Here is a 16,885-nt window from a genome sequence, read left to right on the forward strand (position 1 = left end):
AACCTCCAGTAAGCCATTCTGTGATACTTGAATGCCTTTGTTGTGTTTCCAGTTAGAAAGAAAATCAGTCATGGGTGATTCCGCACTTTTACCATGTGAACAAGTCTCAACCTTTCAGTAAATGTTTGGTAGCAACCTACCAGGAAGAGCTCAAAAGGAAAATAAACCCCTCAGGCTGAGAGTCTTGATGAGGAAGTGAGTGCAAATTTACTGAGTTTTTTTTTTTTCTTCTTCTACTTCTCTCAGAAGCTACTTCCTCCTATGAGTAATAAGAGTTGCTCACAATGACGGCCGCATTGCTCAGAGTGGCGAGGCACAGCAGCCATAGAAACGCTCCAAATCAGCTCTGTGATCCGGCTTCCCTTAACTTCTGATGTGTAAGTACTTCTTACCATTTCACATTTGAATTATTTTCAATATGAAGCTGATTACTTTTGAGGCTTGTCATTAGGGTTACGTTACGTGTTGTTTACATACAGCAGATGAGTTATGAACTTAACAAAAGGAACTATTGCACTTGAAGAAGGACCCAAAAGCGGCCCAATATGAGCAAATTTAGACTAATTCTGTTTGCATCTGGATGAGTAACTGTCAGCAAAATAAATGTTTTCATAAAATGTCTTCAAGTATTCTTTTTTTTGTCGGTAGAAAAGTCAGAATGTGTCACGTTGTTCCTCATACTTGAAATAACACTGGGAATACAGTACTGATAGCAATGTTTTGTTTGTAAGATAAGAACAGGAAGTTTTGTGTTTGTGTAGTCATTTAGTTTAGTCATAATATAGCATGCGTTGTATTTTAAGCTCATACCATACCACTCAACCACATCATACTGCTGCACACAATTGCACATAAGACATCACATCACTGGATGTACAACATCCTCCCAAATGGGACTACTTTTGTTTTGTTTTACTTTACCTATGCTGCACCATTTTTGTCCGGAATTTTGCTAATTGCACTGTTTTATATTTATTACTGGCTGCTACCAAGCCCACAGTAACCAATTTTGTTCCAAGCGTGGGTATTTATCGTAAGTGGAAGAAGCAGCGTGAATGGACGAACGTATTGGGACGAACTATTATTGCATATAGAGAAAGTTTATAAAAAAAAAAAAAAAAAGTCTTTTTCACTTCTTGGAAGACTTTCTGCAAGATGTTGGACCAGAGAGAGGGTCTGCTGGTTCACAATCTCTGTCCGAATTCATCCGTTAGGCTGAAGTCACGGTTCAGTCAAATTCTTCCAGAACAAACTCATTCACTCCTGCCTTCACGGACCATGAACCATAGAGTTGTGGCCAGTTTTGACAGTGTCTGGAATTTAGTGGTTGCTGCTTCAGAAATTTGAAATAATACTTAGAAACATGTATGAAGTATTGAAACAATATTACACATTTTCACTGGGAAATTAATGTTGTGCCGGGAAAAAAAAAAACTTATACCAAATGGGGGACCTTAGTTTAAGACAGTCCTAACATATGACATTGCCCAGTGAACTACTTTGGCTACTGCCCCATTTGGCCCCAATGCAAGCTGACTGTAACGGCAAACTGTGCACGTGTGCACGTGACACTCCCGACCTAAAGTATTCCCACAAAGTACATACAGTACAGCGGTGCCTTGAAATACAAGTTTAATCCATTCCACGGCCACGTTAATAAATCAAAACACTCGTATTCCAAATCTATTAAAAAGCTATTAACCAATTGCAGCCTCCCTCCAAAAAACAACATAAATGTTTGAAATGTGTTTTTTTTTAGTACGAAAAATAACACACTGTATATTTATATAAAATATAAAGTAATCACATAATCAAATAGAATGTCAAGAAATGTATAATTTCTTTGATTCACTTCAATGGACATTGTGCTGCTCCTTCTGGTGTGCACCTCGGCCACCAGGGGGCAGTGTAATACACACATACAGATATACTTCCCAGAGGGTAACGTCTGCCTCCTGTGAGTATTGTTATATTATCTGTTGCTCCACCTTTTGTGTTCAAATATCTTTTGCAAATCATCCTATTATGTGTTAGCATTAAGCTAGCTGACTGTAAGCCAAAGTTGTGTGATTGTTCTAAATCAGTGATTACACGTGAGCGCTCTTCAGGTGTGCCGCGGGAAATTAGCAAATTTGACTTAATTGCTCAAGAAATTGTTTATTTCCAAGAAATAATGTATCTTTATTCATCTATTTATGCCAGTGAGGCAGCGTGGCAGACAGAACAAATAAATGCTCTTCTATTCGATGGCAGGAAGTACACACAGTAATTAACGTATCCACTTTTTGAGAGATGTTTGTTTGTGGGTGTGCCGTGAGATTCTTCAATTGTGAAATATCCATAAAGGTTGGAAATCACTGTTCTAAATACACAACGTGTAATTCTTTTTTTTTTTTTTTTTTTTAGTTTGACAGTAAACATTCAACTGTTTCAAAACGCAGGCCAATCGCTATGGAGATGCAGATGAACCAAGCTTAAGAAGGTGCCCAGATTCCCAAATCTCCCTAAACTGTGTCATGGACCACCGAAAGCAGCACACCAAAGTGGAGCGTTTTCTCAAGCTGGGTTACTCCCACGAGGACATTGATAGCGTACTGAAGAGCCTCGACCGTGATGCCCAGACCAACGACATTCTCGAAGAGCTCATCAAGACCTGCCACATTCGCAGTGACAAAAGTGTCCCAAGCAGCCCCAAACTGGTGTCAAGAGGCTGCAGCCCCGGGCCCACCAGACCAGTACCAGACAAAGAGACTGCTTTTGCTTTCCGACCAGTCGTCATAGATGGAAGCAATGTTGCCATGAGGTGAGTCAGCTGTGTTGCTTTGGTCAAGAACAGTATGTTAGGTTGACTAAATTGGCCATATGTGTGAATGTGAATAGTCATATCTATTTGTGCCCTGTAAATGTGGCTGGCGACATCCATGTTTTACCCCTCGGTAATATGAAAAGCATGCATGGTACACATAGTGATGAATTATTTTGGTGTCAAACCCCACTATAATGTTCCAAAAAAACCTTATAATTAAATTAAAAAATAATAATAATAATAAATAAATAGATAGACACATCAATTTATTAAATTAAATATTTCACAAAAGGCTTGCATTGGGTTTCTTAATCACACTCAAGCGTCACAAATTCCCCGAAACCGCAATCAAATCTATATATAGTGGTGCCTTGAAAGTCAAGTTTAATTCGTTCTGTGACCATGCTTACGATTAAATCATCTTTCCCCATTGAAATGAATGGAAATGTGATTAATCCGTTCCAGTCCCCCCCAAATAATAATAATAATAAACAAAACATTTTATGTTGCGTGGTTGCTTATCAAGAGAGATGCTATGTTACTGCCCCACCGCTGCTGGGTGACCTTGAAAATGACAAAGGTGAAAGAAAGAAAATGGAAAAAAAGATATTTTGAAAATATTATAAATTATACAGTATGTTTATCTTTTTTTTTTAGAGGAGTAGGATAAATAGTATACAGTTAATGATGATTGAAATTGATTTGTTTATCGCTGTTGTCTCATTTGATGACACCACTTCCGGTTTAGGGTGCTGAGACGTTCGCTCTTAGCTCCCGTGAAATTGTGACGTGCTGTGTGGTCCTGTATAATATGGAAGATATTGCTGAGGGAGGATGTCAAATTCCAGCGACATTAAAGTTAAAAGTGATGCGAACTGTTAGCATATCAATGGCATTTTCCATTTTATGTTAGCATTTAGCTAGCCGGGCCTTTCTTTAGGCAGTTGTTTAGTGGTTTTAAATACACGTGCAATTCCCTTAACAGTAAACTTCAACTGCGAGTGGCAATCAACAGCTTGAAGCCTCTTTTTTTTAAGAATCGTTCACTATTTGCTCACTGTGAACTGAGTTCAGTTCACCACCAACTTACAGCACTCCTATCTCAAATTTTGCACTGTCAAGTCAAAGCAAAAAAAAATTGTCCGAATGTCGGCTCTTATCACGAAAAACCCGGAAGTCGGGTCACTTGTAGCTCAAGGAACCACTGTATACATTTTTTATTTCCAGCTAAAAGACAGATAAATTGCCATGTAGCAAGTTGAAGCTGCTGTCACACTTGATTGTTATTTATCCCAGTAAATCTCTGATATTGCTGTTTGGAAGTGGGAGAAGTGTAAATATCATTAATGAGGAACACCGAACTAAAGGTGGGATCACTTAGCAAGCATTAGGCCACTATACGTCTACCATAGTAATCAATTTATCCTTCACAAAACGTTAACAAACTAATTAATAACTGACATTTCGCCCGATATCAGCGCCTGTTAATTCAGTTTACATCCAACCTCACTTCCTCTTTAAAGTACCAGGAAGTGAAAATGTGACATTCGCTTCTCTTTTTTTCAGGGACTCGCAAAATTCCCACAGGCCAGAGCGCCACTTTTAACTAGCCGTCACATTCCAACGACTGCCTCTTAAACATGTAACACAATGCTTGTAACAGTTGTGTCTGAGTAATCAACACGAGCTCACAAGGAAGTTGTCAATAAAGAAAAGGAGGGATAGATTGTTCTCGGTCACACCTTTATGCTCACCTGACACATTCATGATAAGGAAGCTCCAAATACAATTGAAATTATTTGGAAAGGGAGCCAGCTACGTTAGCAAAGTGGTACAAACCTTTTTTTAAATGCACCATCTCCTCTCAAGTTCTCTTTATTATTTATATCAGATGAACCATTGCTGTACTAGAACACCCAAGTACACTATTCTCATGATATGAGTCAGTCGAGTCAAAACACATTTAAAAAAAAAAAAAAAAAAAAAAAAATCAACATCATGACAAATGTTTCAGTTAAATTCAACTATTAACACATTACCATTCAAAGATGGCACAAGACCGCTGAATAGAAAACCAATATTAAGTGCAATAACTCATTCATGTCATTCAAAATCCCCAAATTATTAGGCTTACTCACTTTGCAGTGTAAGGCACGTCTAGGAATAGTTTTGGAGCGTGTACAAGGCGCATGTCTCAACACCACAAATGATGCCAGACAGGTTACAAGTTACTTAGTTAATTGAAAGGGAATTTTCCTCATGTGACAAGCTTTCTAGTTACGAGGTGACATCAGGAGGAAACTAAATCTGACTGATTATATAACGTTAACTTTGGGTGCACATTAAACCACATTTATATGGTACTGTGTTATCGGCAGTACAGTACTTCTGTACTGGTGTTTTGCAGAAGTGTCACTGTTGAGCTGTCTCCTTCCTGAAAAAAAATGATAGTGTGGTGCTGTTGTTGACTCCAAAGTGTGTGTGTGTGTGTGTGTGTGTGTTTGTGTGTAGCTACGGAGACAAGAAGGTGTTCTCGTGTCAGGGCCTCCAGATGGCAGTGAACTGGTTCTGGGAAAAGGGACTGCGAGACATCACCGTGTTCATTCCCCTGTGGAGGAAGGAGCAGCCACGACCCGAGGCCCCTATTACAGGTAAGGTCACATGACCCATCATTGCAACATGACGCAGCCGGTTTTAAATGGAAGAATTCTCAACCTTGCTGCAGCCACCCTGTGAAGTCACGTTAATGCCATGATTCCCCAAATTAACTGCAGACTCAGGAGGCACGGCATTTTTCGTTTCGCTGCCATCCCTTCGCGGAATCCCTGGGTCTCATAAACATCGCTTTTCAAGAAACCAAAGAAAAAAGTTCCGTCATTCAAATTGCATCGTCAAGCCATTTTCAACGCTTTAGATTGGTCAATAATTTGTAAAAAGAACAGATCCACCAGGGGACTGACCAATACTATCGATTTTTGAAAAAATATAAAATTCACCAAATTTGGACATAGGAGGTTTCTTGCAACAGTGAACATTTATGACTTTAACATACTGTGCATTGTGGAACTGTGCTAGTTTTACAACAAACAAAGTGCATAAATTCTACCACAAAGCTGACATCTTAACTGTTTTTTTTTTTTTTAAATGTGAGATTGCAGACTCGAAAGTGCTACTGCTCTTCTAGTATGCCGTGTACTTTTGAGTCGAAACGATCAAAACAGCACACCACACACACACACAACTACGTTGACAATCTTGGTCCAAGCCATTTTCCAAGCAGATTGGGGAGGAAAAATCACTCTAAACAGACCCCACACCACAATGTACTTATAATACGTCAGAGATGTTCCAGAATCAGGGGTTTGCTGACTTTGATTGGAAGGGGGAAAAAAATTCTCAATTCTGTAGCAATTATTGTTATGTATGTACTGCGCTTTACATAGAAATGTTCAATTATGAGAATATGGACTTTCTAATTGCCCTAATGACCCTCTAACACCTTCTTTCGTGGTCGATTATATTGGTGGACCGACCACGGCGCCTCTTGTTATAGTTAATAATGTTTGCAGTGCTTGTACAAACATTGCCATCCATTTTCTCTATTGCTTGACCTATTGAAAGCTGCAGGTATCTGGAGCCTTTCCCAGCCGACTTCGGTTGCAGGAATTTGAGTTTGTCGGCATGAGATGACGCAAAAAAAACGTATCTGATCTAGACACCTGTCTTTAAGAAATGCATTATCTTGGGGCTAAGCATGAAGAGAGACAGACAAGTTAGAGATGAACGTGTTCACTAAATCATCCTCCTGTCTCCCTGCATCTCTGACTACTTATCATAGCTTGACTGGGGAGGGAGCACAAAACGTAGAGACCTGGAAGACAGGTTCTCTTATCAGTTTCGAACAGCAAATATATAGACGGTGTAGCGGACATGCACGCCGCAACTTTGAGGCGTCACAGAGACTCACGACTACCTGAGAACCCCCTACTCCTCCACGCTGCCCTGCTGTGAGATGGCGGCGAGGACAGTGCCTGGTGTACGTCGAGTGGACCTTAACCTAATTAGCACCTTCCCGTCAAATCTTGATTCCTGTCTTCAAAAGACTCATTCCCTGACCAAAAGATTGGAGGGACACTCCTTTCAAGCAGACCATGTGGTTAATATTCACCCATGCACATGAGGCGCCACACACTGGCATTGAGAGGAACTGCAAGCGCAACTTGTGGACGTGGCGTTGATGTTTGTTAACAGAAGATAAAATGTGCAAACTGTAGAAATATTCCAAATGTATGCCTTGGTGTCTGTGTCCCCGTTCTCACTTTGACAGGTCCTCTGCAAGATTTTGAAAGCTGTTCATTATTTGAAATCAAACAGTACGAAATGTTGTATTGGTCTGCCACGACCAAAGTTTAAACAATGCTTCTTATGCGTGAGAGTACAAAGTTGGGAATGTTTTGAGATTCTTATTTTAAAACCTATTTACTCAAATTTGTGGACTCACACCTTTCTCAGTTGAGTGGAGTAGAACTGGAGTAGAGTTGATGTGAGGCTGCTTTTTCCTTCTGTGCTGGTAGCTCGCCAGCTGGGTGGACGCAGCAAGACATGCTATAGGCCGAAGGCAGTCCCCATGTTTTTGTAGAAGTACTGATGTTGCGCAGCCTGCGTATTCATTCACAGTCTGTGTGGCTGGTTTGGTGAGATCAGGGATCCCAAAGTGGGTCAGATTGCTATGCTCACATCATTGCAATATCAATATATATCAATATCAAGAATAAGATTTTAGAGGTTAATATAAGACAAATTGAAGAAACTTTATTTTAATGTCTCACCGGATCAACGACACTGTTCTCATTCAATGATCGCCGTGCAGCCAGCCCATAGCCCGGAAAGACTTCCCGTCTCAAGACTTCCCGATGTTGGAGGCTCATCGGCGCTACATCTGCGCTGGAATCTGAATGCTCTCGCGCGATCCTATTAGTGATGTCAACTTTTTTGTGGAAATTTCTGTGATCTGATTCAGACACTTGGTTCAGAAATGTATTTCTCTAGGTGCTAGTAAGCAAGGAAGAGTGTGTGTGTACAGTAAAGCATATCCTCATGTCTCCCTGGTTTTCTGGCTCAATATCATGGCAGTGACATTATTATAGCTTATATTATAGCTAAAGACTACAAAACATAGAGACATTACAAGCAAGGCATTTACGAAGCACCTATGTTGATATTTTGCAGAGCATTGGAGAGAGATTTATAGTCTGCCTACTCCCTTCCAAGGGAAGGAGAGGTTCTCTCATCAGTTTCAAATGCCAGATGTATAGAAGGCCTCCATTCTCAAAAAAAAACAAAAAAAAAACATTACATGGTGGTTGTCAACAATTTTGCCATCCCAGTTCAGACGAAAGCCAGACTACACCCGAGACAGTTTGCCAGTGAATCACGTGGCACATATAGAGACAGACAACCATTGACACTCACATTCACCTCGTCATTTGGTACAGTGGGAACTTACCCGACTTAATCCATCTCTTACTACCACCGCTACGACGTTGCAATTAAAACATCAACAGTATACAAAAATGCAATATAACAACATGCAACTGTGCCACGTAGTGTACATCATCTGGAGAAGATCAGAATTAATATTTATGTAATAAACATGACAAAACATAATATCTTTGGGGTTGAGGTCACCGAGGTGGTTAAAAAGCCCAGGGTCGATGAGATTCGTCCTGAGTTCCTAAAGGCTCTGGATTGTTGTAGGGCTGTCCTGGTTGACATGCCTCTGCAACATCGCGTGGACATCGGGGACAGTGCCTCTGGCTTGGTAGACTGGGGTGGTGCTCCCCCTTTTTAAGAAGGGGGACCGGAGGGTGTGTTCCAACTACAGGGGGATCACACTGCTCAACCTCCCTGGTAATGTCTATTCAGGGGTGCTGGAGAGGAGGGTCCATCGGGAAGTCGAATCTCAGATTCAGGAGGAGCAGTGTGGTTTTCGTCCTGGCAGTGGAACAGTGGACCAGCACTACACACTCGGCAGGATCCTCGAGGGTACATTGGAGTTTGGAGACTTGGAAAAGGCGTTCAACCGTGTCCCTCATGGAGTCCTGTGGGGGGTGCTTCGGGAGTATGGGGTACCGAACCCCCTGATACGGGCTGTTTGGTCCCTGTACGACCGGTGTCAGAGTTTGGTCCGCATTGACGGCAGTTAAGTCGGACTCGTTTCTCACTGCAGTGGTTCGCAGCCGAGTGTGAAGCGGCTGGAATGAGAATCGGCACCTCTAAATCTGAGACCATGGTCCTCCATCGGAAAAGGGTGGAGTGCCCTCTCCAGGTCAGGGATGAGATCCTTCCCCAAGTGGAGGAGTTCAAATATCTTGGAGTCTTGTTCACGAGTAAGGAAAGAATGGAAAGAGAGATCGACAGGCGGATCGGTGCAGCGTCTGCAGTGATGCATACTTTGTATCGGTCCGTTGTGGTGAAGAAGGCGCTAAGCCGAAAGGCGAAGCTCTCTATTTACCAGTCGATTTACGTTCCTACGCTCACCTATGGTCACGAGCTGTGGGTCGTGACCGAAAGAACAAGATCCTGGATACAAGCGGCCGAAATGAGTTTCCTCCGCAGGGTGTCCGGTCTCCCCCTTCGAGGGAGGGTGAGAAGCTCGGTCATCCAGGAGGGGCTCAGAGTTGAGCCACTGCTCCTCCGCATTGAGAGAAGCCAGATGAGGTGGCTCGGAGGACGCCTCCCTGGTGAGGTGTTCCGGGCACGTCCCACTGGGAGGAGTCCCCGGGGATGATCCAGGATAGCGTATCCTACGTCTTTCGGCTGGCCTGGGAACGCCTCAAGATCCACCCGGAAGAGCTGGAGGAAGTGGCTGGAGAGAGGGAAGTCTGGGCTTCCCTGCTAAAGCTACTGCCCCCGTGACCCGACCTCGGATAAGCGGAAGAAAATGGATGGATGGATTAAACATATCATCTGGTCATTTACGTTGCATGTCCATTTGTTCCAGCAGACACTGTTCCACGGTCGTCGTTCCTTGTTACGGAAAGGAAAGTAAAAACGGCTACAGGAAATGGCCAAAAAATGCAGAGGAAATTCCACCCTGTGGTGTCCTAGCCAACACCAGCCGTAGCGACACTTGGACGGGAACGGCAGTACATTTTCCAAACTGCGCGCGTGGGTTGCGCTCGAGTACCGAGGAAAACTGCGCGCGGGATAGCCGCAGTGACGTCAGCACGGTCGCCGCCCACGCGAGTATAAAGAAGCCTTAAGTTTAAATTGTCTGGAAATGTGAATGTGAGTGTTAATGGTTGTTTATCAATGGGTGCCCTGCGATTGACTGGCGACGAGTTCAGTGTGTACCTCGCCTCTTACCCAGAGTCAGCTTGGATAGGCTCCACATCACCCGCGAGGATAAGAGGTAGCGAAAAAGGCTGAAATACAACAGACATTGGTTGTGTGAAATATTATTAAATAAACAATTAATATTCAAAGCTAAAATGTTCTTTTTTTACATGCCAGGAAAAAAAACTGAACAACATTGAACCATTAGGTTGTATAGATCGATATACACACACATCCGAGATATCTTGTCTAGATCTATATCTTGTCATCCAATATTGGACAATTAATTTACTTCGCTGAGTCATTGTGTATGTATGGTTGACCGTGTTGTTGTTGTTTTTTTTCTCAAATAGATGTCACGCCTTAATTAATCACAGCTACTATTTTAGTACAGACAGTGCTAAGGTGAAATTTCAAGAAAAAAGTGCTGTTGTTTCTTTCTGAGGCCTTCTTTTGATTTGCCCCTTTGTGAATGATTGAGAGGAGAACTCAATAATATATGTATGAAAACTAGTTGCTGGAGAGATGCTAGTCCGCTTCCCGACGACTGCTGCGTTGTCCTTGAACACTAAATGCGCACCCTTGACTCTGAGATCTCTCTTCGCATGCCTGCCATGTGTGTGGTCTGGTTCTCTGTGTGGCATGCAACTCAAAAATATACAGCCGAGTCCATCCATCCATCCATTCTCTACCGCTTATCCGGGTCGGGTCGCGGGGGCAGTAGCTTCAGCAGGGACGCCCAGACTTCCCTCTCCCCAGCCACTTCATCCGAGGCGTTCCCAGGCCAGCCGAAGGATGTAGTCTCTCCAGCGTGTCCTGGGTCGTCCCCGGGGTCTCCTCCCAGTGGGACATGCCCGGAACACCTCACCAGGGAGGCGTCCGGGAGGCATCCGAATCAGATGCCCCAGCCACCTCATCTGGCTCCTCTGAGTGTGCAGAGGAGCCAGATGCAGATGCAGAATGCAGAGTGTGACTTTGAATTTTATTGAGTATAATAAATTTCAAATTAAATTATACTGCATTGAAAAAAAAAAGCTTCGTCAAACCAGTGGCAACTGCATTGGACCAGTGCACCACCAGACATTGCTGTTTGTTCTTCTTACAAATGTGAGTTTTCCTTTTATTTTAATAGAAGTAAAAAAAACAAAGTAAAATTACTGTTTAAATAAACGAGTTGTGCTTACCTCGTAATGTTCTATTTTATATTAAATACACAGCACTTATTCAGTCTTCCATTCCATTTATATTCATCCCTGTGGGTGTGACTGGCAAATAGCATTTTTTTTTTCCCTTTCAGCTATAGGGCAGAGATGATTGAGCAATATGAATTTTGCCCTGCACCAAGGTCCGCAAACCATGTGAAGAGGAAAATAATCTGACAAATTGCGTTGTCTGCTAGATTATCGTGTTGTTTGTACTATTATGTCACTGATGTTGAAAACCCAATTGAAATTTATATATACATGTAAAAAAGCACAATAGACAGCAAGAGAGAAATTATGATTATTATTTTTTTTATCCATTTAAAAAAATCTTCCATTGTATAGAAATGTGATTTTCGGCTAATCTTGTCTTGTGCCTGACAGATCAACACATTCTCCATGATCTAGAGAGGAGGAAGATTTTAGTGTACACACCATCCCGTTGTGTGAACGGCAAGAGGGTGGTGTGCTATGACGACCGCTACATTGTGAGGCTGGCTTACGACGTAGACGGGATCATCGTATCCAACGACAACTACCGTGACCTTCAAACGGAGAATCCCCAGTGGAAGAAATTCATCGAGGAGCGACTGCTGATGTACACCTTTGCCAATGACAAGTAAGACATATGACTTTTTGCGTACAATATTCATGTTGTCAAGTGAATCTCTTTGATATTACCGACTTTTTTTTTGCTGCTACAGGTTCATGCCTCCAGATGATCCTTTGGGTAGAAACGGTCCCACCATTGATGATTTTCTACGAAAGAAGCCAAAGAATGCAGACAACAAACTGCTACACTGTCCTTATGGTTGGTTCATGTCTCTGTTACACATCCAATTTTATTATAAACTCACTGACCACGACATTATCGATCAATCTGATTTGAGCCAATACAAAAGCTGGATCAAAAAGTCTGCCTTTACATTGTTCAGACGCAAGAACAATGTTTGCTATTGTGTTGTAAATTATAGTGTAGAACTGTACCAAATCATACTGAGAGCTGTTTCAAATATTTTGACTCATCTTTTTATACTTAAATAAGGTTGAAAAATATGATATATATATATATATATATATATATAGCTGGGATAGGCTCCAGCACGCACGCGACCCTTGCGAGGAGAAGCGGCTCAGAAAATGGATGGATGGATGAATCATAAGTGCTCCTTAGATCAATAACCAATAACAATATAGCCATATATCAGCCATGCTCACTAGGCTTTTTGAATGGCATACTAAGGGCTGACATCACTTTTTTCTTTTAGGAAAAAAGTGTACGTATGGCGTGAAGTGCAAGTTCTATCACCCAGAAAGGACCAACCAATCACAACTGTCTGTGGCTGATGAGCTCAGGGACAGAGCCAAGACCTCAAGCTACAAACCAACCGTTCAAGACACACATACACACCACTATACCCCCTCCACCAACACAGACGAGCCTCTGCACAGTGACCACTTCATCTATCAGAGAGACAGCAGCAGCCCCAAGGGTCCGGCAGGCCTCCCGCCTTGGCCAAACATGGAAGCGGATGAAGCGTTCAGCTCACTGGACAGCTGCATGTCCAAACTCCAATTCCAGGATGGGCCCTACGGCATAAGCAGGCCCCCCTACAGCTTCAGCAGCGGGGTGGCCAGCTACAGCCCGAGCCATGACGACTACTCCCTCTCGGGGTCGCACAGCGGCAACAACCAAAAGTTCAGCGGAGGAACTTACTACCTTCCTCAACATAGTTGCGAGCGGTCCGCATGCCCTCACTGTACGTGTGGTTACCATCAGCCTGGGGCGCAACCCCACGCCCACCACCCTGCCTGGGCCTCCTACCCGGCTGTGCCTTTACATCAGCAGGAGCATCCCTCACACTTTTCTGAGAAGCACTACTTCAGGCACCCTGCACACAAGCAGAGCCAAAGCCTGCCCAACGATGCGTGGGTGCACGGCAACCGCGCTGGCAGCCCGTCAGGCGAGCTGCGCAAGGAGATGAGGACCCAGCTGAGCACACTCTTCCCCAAGAACACAGTTGATGGCGTCATGAACGCCTATCCACATGTGTCAGACATGTCTGAACTGATGTCTCTGATTCAGAGCTACAGGAGCAATCACATTGGCTTCTGATTCTAGAAGCAAATTACTGTACTGGAAAAAAATAATAATAATAACGTGGCGTCCGATTTGTTCGGATTTCAAATCAGTTTTCCCATAGGAAACAATGGAAATATTATCAACCCATTCCAGGGTCATACTGTCGCTGTCATAAAACCTTTATGAATATACAGGTAATGTTTTTATTAATGGGTTTACATTCTTAATTATCATCTAAAAAGAAGTATGCTAAAAAAAACTCATTATGAAAAGCTGTTTGAGCATTTATTTGTTATCCTTCATATCCAGCATTAGGTCCGTGTATGAGTACACTCTTTGTCCTCTCTCGCGAGACAATTCAGCACTGCACTAGTAGGGCCTGACTCGAATGACCTCAGGGGAAATGTGTTAGCCCAAGACAAGCAATTTGAGAATAATAAGCGATATGCATTGAAGGAGACAGTTCAAGTACAACTCGGAGAAGCTTCGGCCTATTTCAACTTCAGTGAGGTCATATATACATGAACAGGCAGTTAGTTATCATCTGACTCATGCAACTGGCACCCCTCCCCCTCAATCAAAGACATCTTGCTTTGTCATACAGCAATATACTAGTACAACCCCAATTCCGATGAAGCTGCGACATTGTGTTAAACATAAATAAAAATAGTATACAATGATTTGCAAATCATGTTCAGCCTATATTTAATTGGATACACTACAAAGACAAGATATTTAATGTTCAAACTGATAAACTTGATTGTTTTTAGCAAATAATGATGAACATGGAATTTGATGGCTGCAACACGTTCCAAAAAAGCTGGGACAGGTGGCATGTTTACCACTGTGTTACGTCACCTTTTCTTTTAACAACATTCAATAAACGTTTGGGAACTGAGGACACAATTGTTGAAGCTTTGTAAGTGGAATTCTTTCCCATTCTTGCTTGACGTACAGCTTCAGCTGTTCAACAGTCTGGGGTCTCCGTTGTCGTATTTTACGCTTCATAATGCGCCACAGCGGCATGGTGGACGACTGGTTAGAGCGTCTGCCTCACAGTTCTGAGGACCGGGGTTCTTTTCCTCTTTTTCCCGGAGGACACGACGTCCACAATTTCCCAAAACAATTTGAAATGTGGACTCGTCCGACCACAGAACACTTTTCCACTTTGCATAAGTCCATCTTAGATGAGTTCGGGCCCAGAGAAGCCGGCGGCGTTTCTGGGTGTTGGCGATAAATGGCTTTTGCTTTGCATAGTAGAGTTGCAAGTTGCACTTACGGATGAAGCGCTGAACTGTATTTACTGACATTGGTTTTGTGAAGTGTTCCTGAGCCCATGTGGTGATATCCTTTACACATGGATGTCGGTTTTTGATGCAGTGCCAGCTGAGGAATCGAAGGTCACGGGCATTCAGTGTTGGTTTTCGGCCTTGCCGCTCACATGCAGTGATTTCTCCAGATTCTCTGAACCTTTTGATGATATTATTTCCCTAAATTCCTTGCAATTGTACGTTGAGGAACATTGTCCTTAAACTGTTCAGCGATTTTCTCACGCGCTTGTTCACAAAGAGGTGAACCTCGCCCCATCTTTGCTTGTGAATGACTGAGCAATTCAGCGAAGCTCCTTTTCTACCTATTTTCTCACGCACTTGTTCACTCGTTTTCTTTTTTGCCACCTGGCCCAGCTTTTTTAGAACGTGTTGCAGCCATAAAATTCTAAGTTAATGATTTTTTGTCATAAAGTTTTATCATTAAATATCTTGTCTTTGTAGTTAGTGTATTCAATTAAATATAGGTTGAACATGATTTGCAAATCATTGTTTTCTGTTTTTATTTATGTTTAACACAACGTCCCAACTTCATTGGAATCGGGGTTGTAAATGGATCTCAAGATGGATAACAAGGATATTGAATAAATGCTCAAATGGCTTTCCCTATCTCATCCTTAATTTCTGGTTCACTCGGATTGTTCACATATGCAGAAAAATGCTGACCAATCACTGAGTGTGTATTGTATGGCTGAAAGAGACCAAGGGTGCCCATAAACGTGATGTAAACATTTGCTCTTTACAAAGTGTAAAAGTGCAATGCACTATGCTCCCGACAAGCTACTGACTGTAGCACTGACTTTTTAAATTGAAGCAGCAAGTGTTGTTTTCTCATGTTGCCTCAAAGTGAGGAAGGCTATTCTGTACATTACTCTATTGGTATGTTGTTTTTTAAATTAAATACACAAGCAATTGAATCAGTCATTTTTTGTTCCGTTCTTGTCCACTACAAATCACAACTGCTTTTCACAGTCTTGGCGCCACGATGTAATTTGATTTAACTTCGGCATCATTCTTATACATTAGAAAGCACTTGTGGCAAGAGTTCCAGTTGAAACCAGACATTTACATACACAATATAAAGAGACCCATATGCTTTTTTTCCCCCTCACGGTCTGACATTAAATCAGACTAAGCTTTCTGTTTTACGTCAATTAGGATTACCAAAATTATTTAGATTTGCTAAATGCCAGAGCAATGGGAGAATTATTATTATTATTTTTTTTTCAAACAATTTTTCATGACTTTCTTCAAAGTCCGAATTTTACATACATTTCATTAGTATTTGGTACTATTGCCTTTAAACTGTATAGCTGGTCAAATGTTTTGGATATCCTTCCACAAGCTTCTCACACAATAGTTAGCAGGAATTTTGGCCCATTCCTCCTGACAGAACTGGTGTAACTGAGCCAAGTTTGTGGATGCCACCTTGCTCGCACATCCCTTATCAGGTCTGCCAATACATTTCCAATAAATTATCAATTTTGCCCTTCATCCTAGCAGAGACTCTTCTGTCAAACAACACACCTGACACCTTCCGCCACCCGTTCCAACCTGCTTGGACCCGTTTCTTCACTTCCTGACCACACTCACCGTTGCTCTGGACGGTTGACCCCAAGTACTTAAAGTCCTCCACCCTTGCGATCTCTTCTCCCTGTAGCCTCACTCTTCCCCCACCACCCCTCTCATTCATGCACATATATTCTGTTTTACTTCGGCTAATTTTCAATCCTCTTCTTTCCAGTGCATGCCTCCATCTTTCTAACTGTTCCTCCAGTTGATCCCTGCTTTCACTGCAGATCACAATGTCATCTACAAACATCATGGTCCACGGGGATTCCAGTCTAACCTCATCTGTTAACCTATCCATCACCACTGCAAACAGTAAGGGGCTCAGGGCTGATCCCTGATGCAGTCGCACCTCCACCTTAAATTCGTCTGTCACACCTACAGCGCACCTCACCGCTGTTCTGCTGCCCTCGTACATGTCCTGTATTATTCTAACATACTTCTCTGCCACTCCATACTTCCGCATGCAGTACCACAGTTCCTCTCTGGGTACGCTTTCTCTAAATCTAAAAACACACAATGTAGCTCCTTCTGACCTTCTCTGTACTTTTCTGTGGTC

The 16,885-nt window shown here is 42.5% G+C and overlaps 1 protein-coding gene across 2 annotated transcripts; it reads left to right on the forward strand.

Moving 5' to 3' along the window:
- The first annotated feature begins 239 nt into the window (after nt 1-239).
- On the forward strand, nt 240-15,674 carry LOC133468021 (probable ribonuclease ZC3H12D). Of its 2 annotated transcripts, none has more exons than XM_061753373.1 (6): nt 240-377; nt 2,407-2,803; nt 5,318-5,457; nt 11,731-11,965; nt 12,051-12,157; nt 12,615-15,674. In XM_061753373.1, the coding sequence occupies exons 2-6, from the start codon at nt 2,517-2,519 to the stop codon at nt 13,460-13,462; spliced, it is 1,617 nt and encodes a 538-aa protein (XP_061609357.1). In that variant the 5' UTR covers nt 240-377; nt 2,407-2,516; the 3' UTR covers nt 13,463-15,674. The 2 variants fall into 2 exon arrangements, with proteins under 2 accessions (XP_061609357.1, XP_061609358.1); XM_061753374.1 differs by having other exon boundaries at nt 2,442-2,803.
- Nucleotides 15,675-16,885: the final 1,211 nt, after the last annotated feature.

Source organism: Phyllopteryx taeniolatus, chromosome 18 (genome assembly GCF_024500385.1).
Source record: "Phyllopteryx taeniolatus isolate TA_2022b chromosome 18, UOR_Ptae_1.2, whole genome shotgun sequence".
NCBI lineage: Eukaryota > Metazoa > Chordata > Actinopteri > Syngnathiformes > Syngnathidae > Phyllopteryx > Phyllopteryx taeniolatus.

Excerpts from the sequence above, each read along its gene's own strand:
- LOC133468021 (XM_061753373.1), top strand. The coding sequence starts at position 2,517 with ATGGACCACCGAAAGCAGCACACCAAAGTGGAGCGTTTTCTCAAGCTG. Across the intron at positions 11,966-12,050 it reads TACACCTTTGCCAATGACAA|GTTCATGCCTCCAGATGATC; the intron begins GTAAGACATATG and ends TTGCTGCTACAG. Across the intron at positions 12,158-12,614 it reads ACTGCTACACTGTCCTTATG|GAAAAAAGTGTACGTATGGC; the intron begins GTTGGTTCATGT and ends TTTTTCTTTTAG.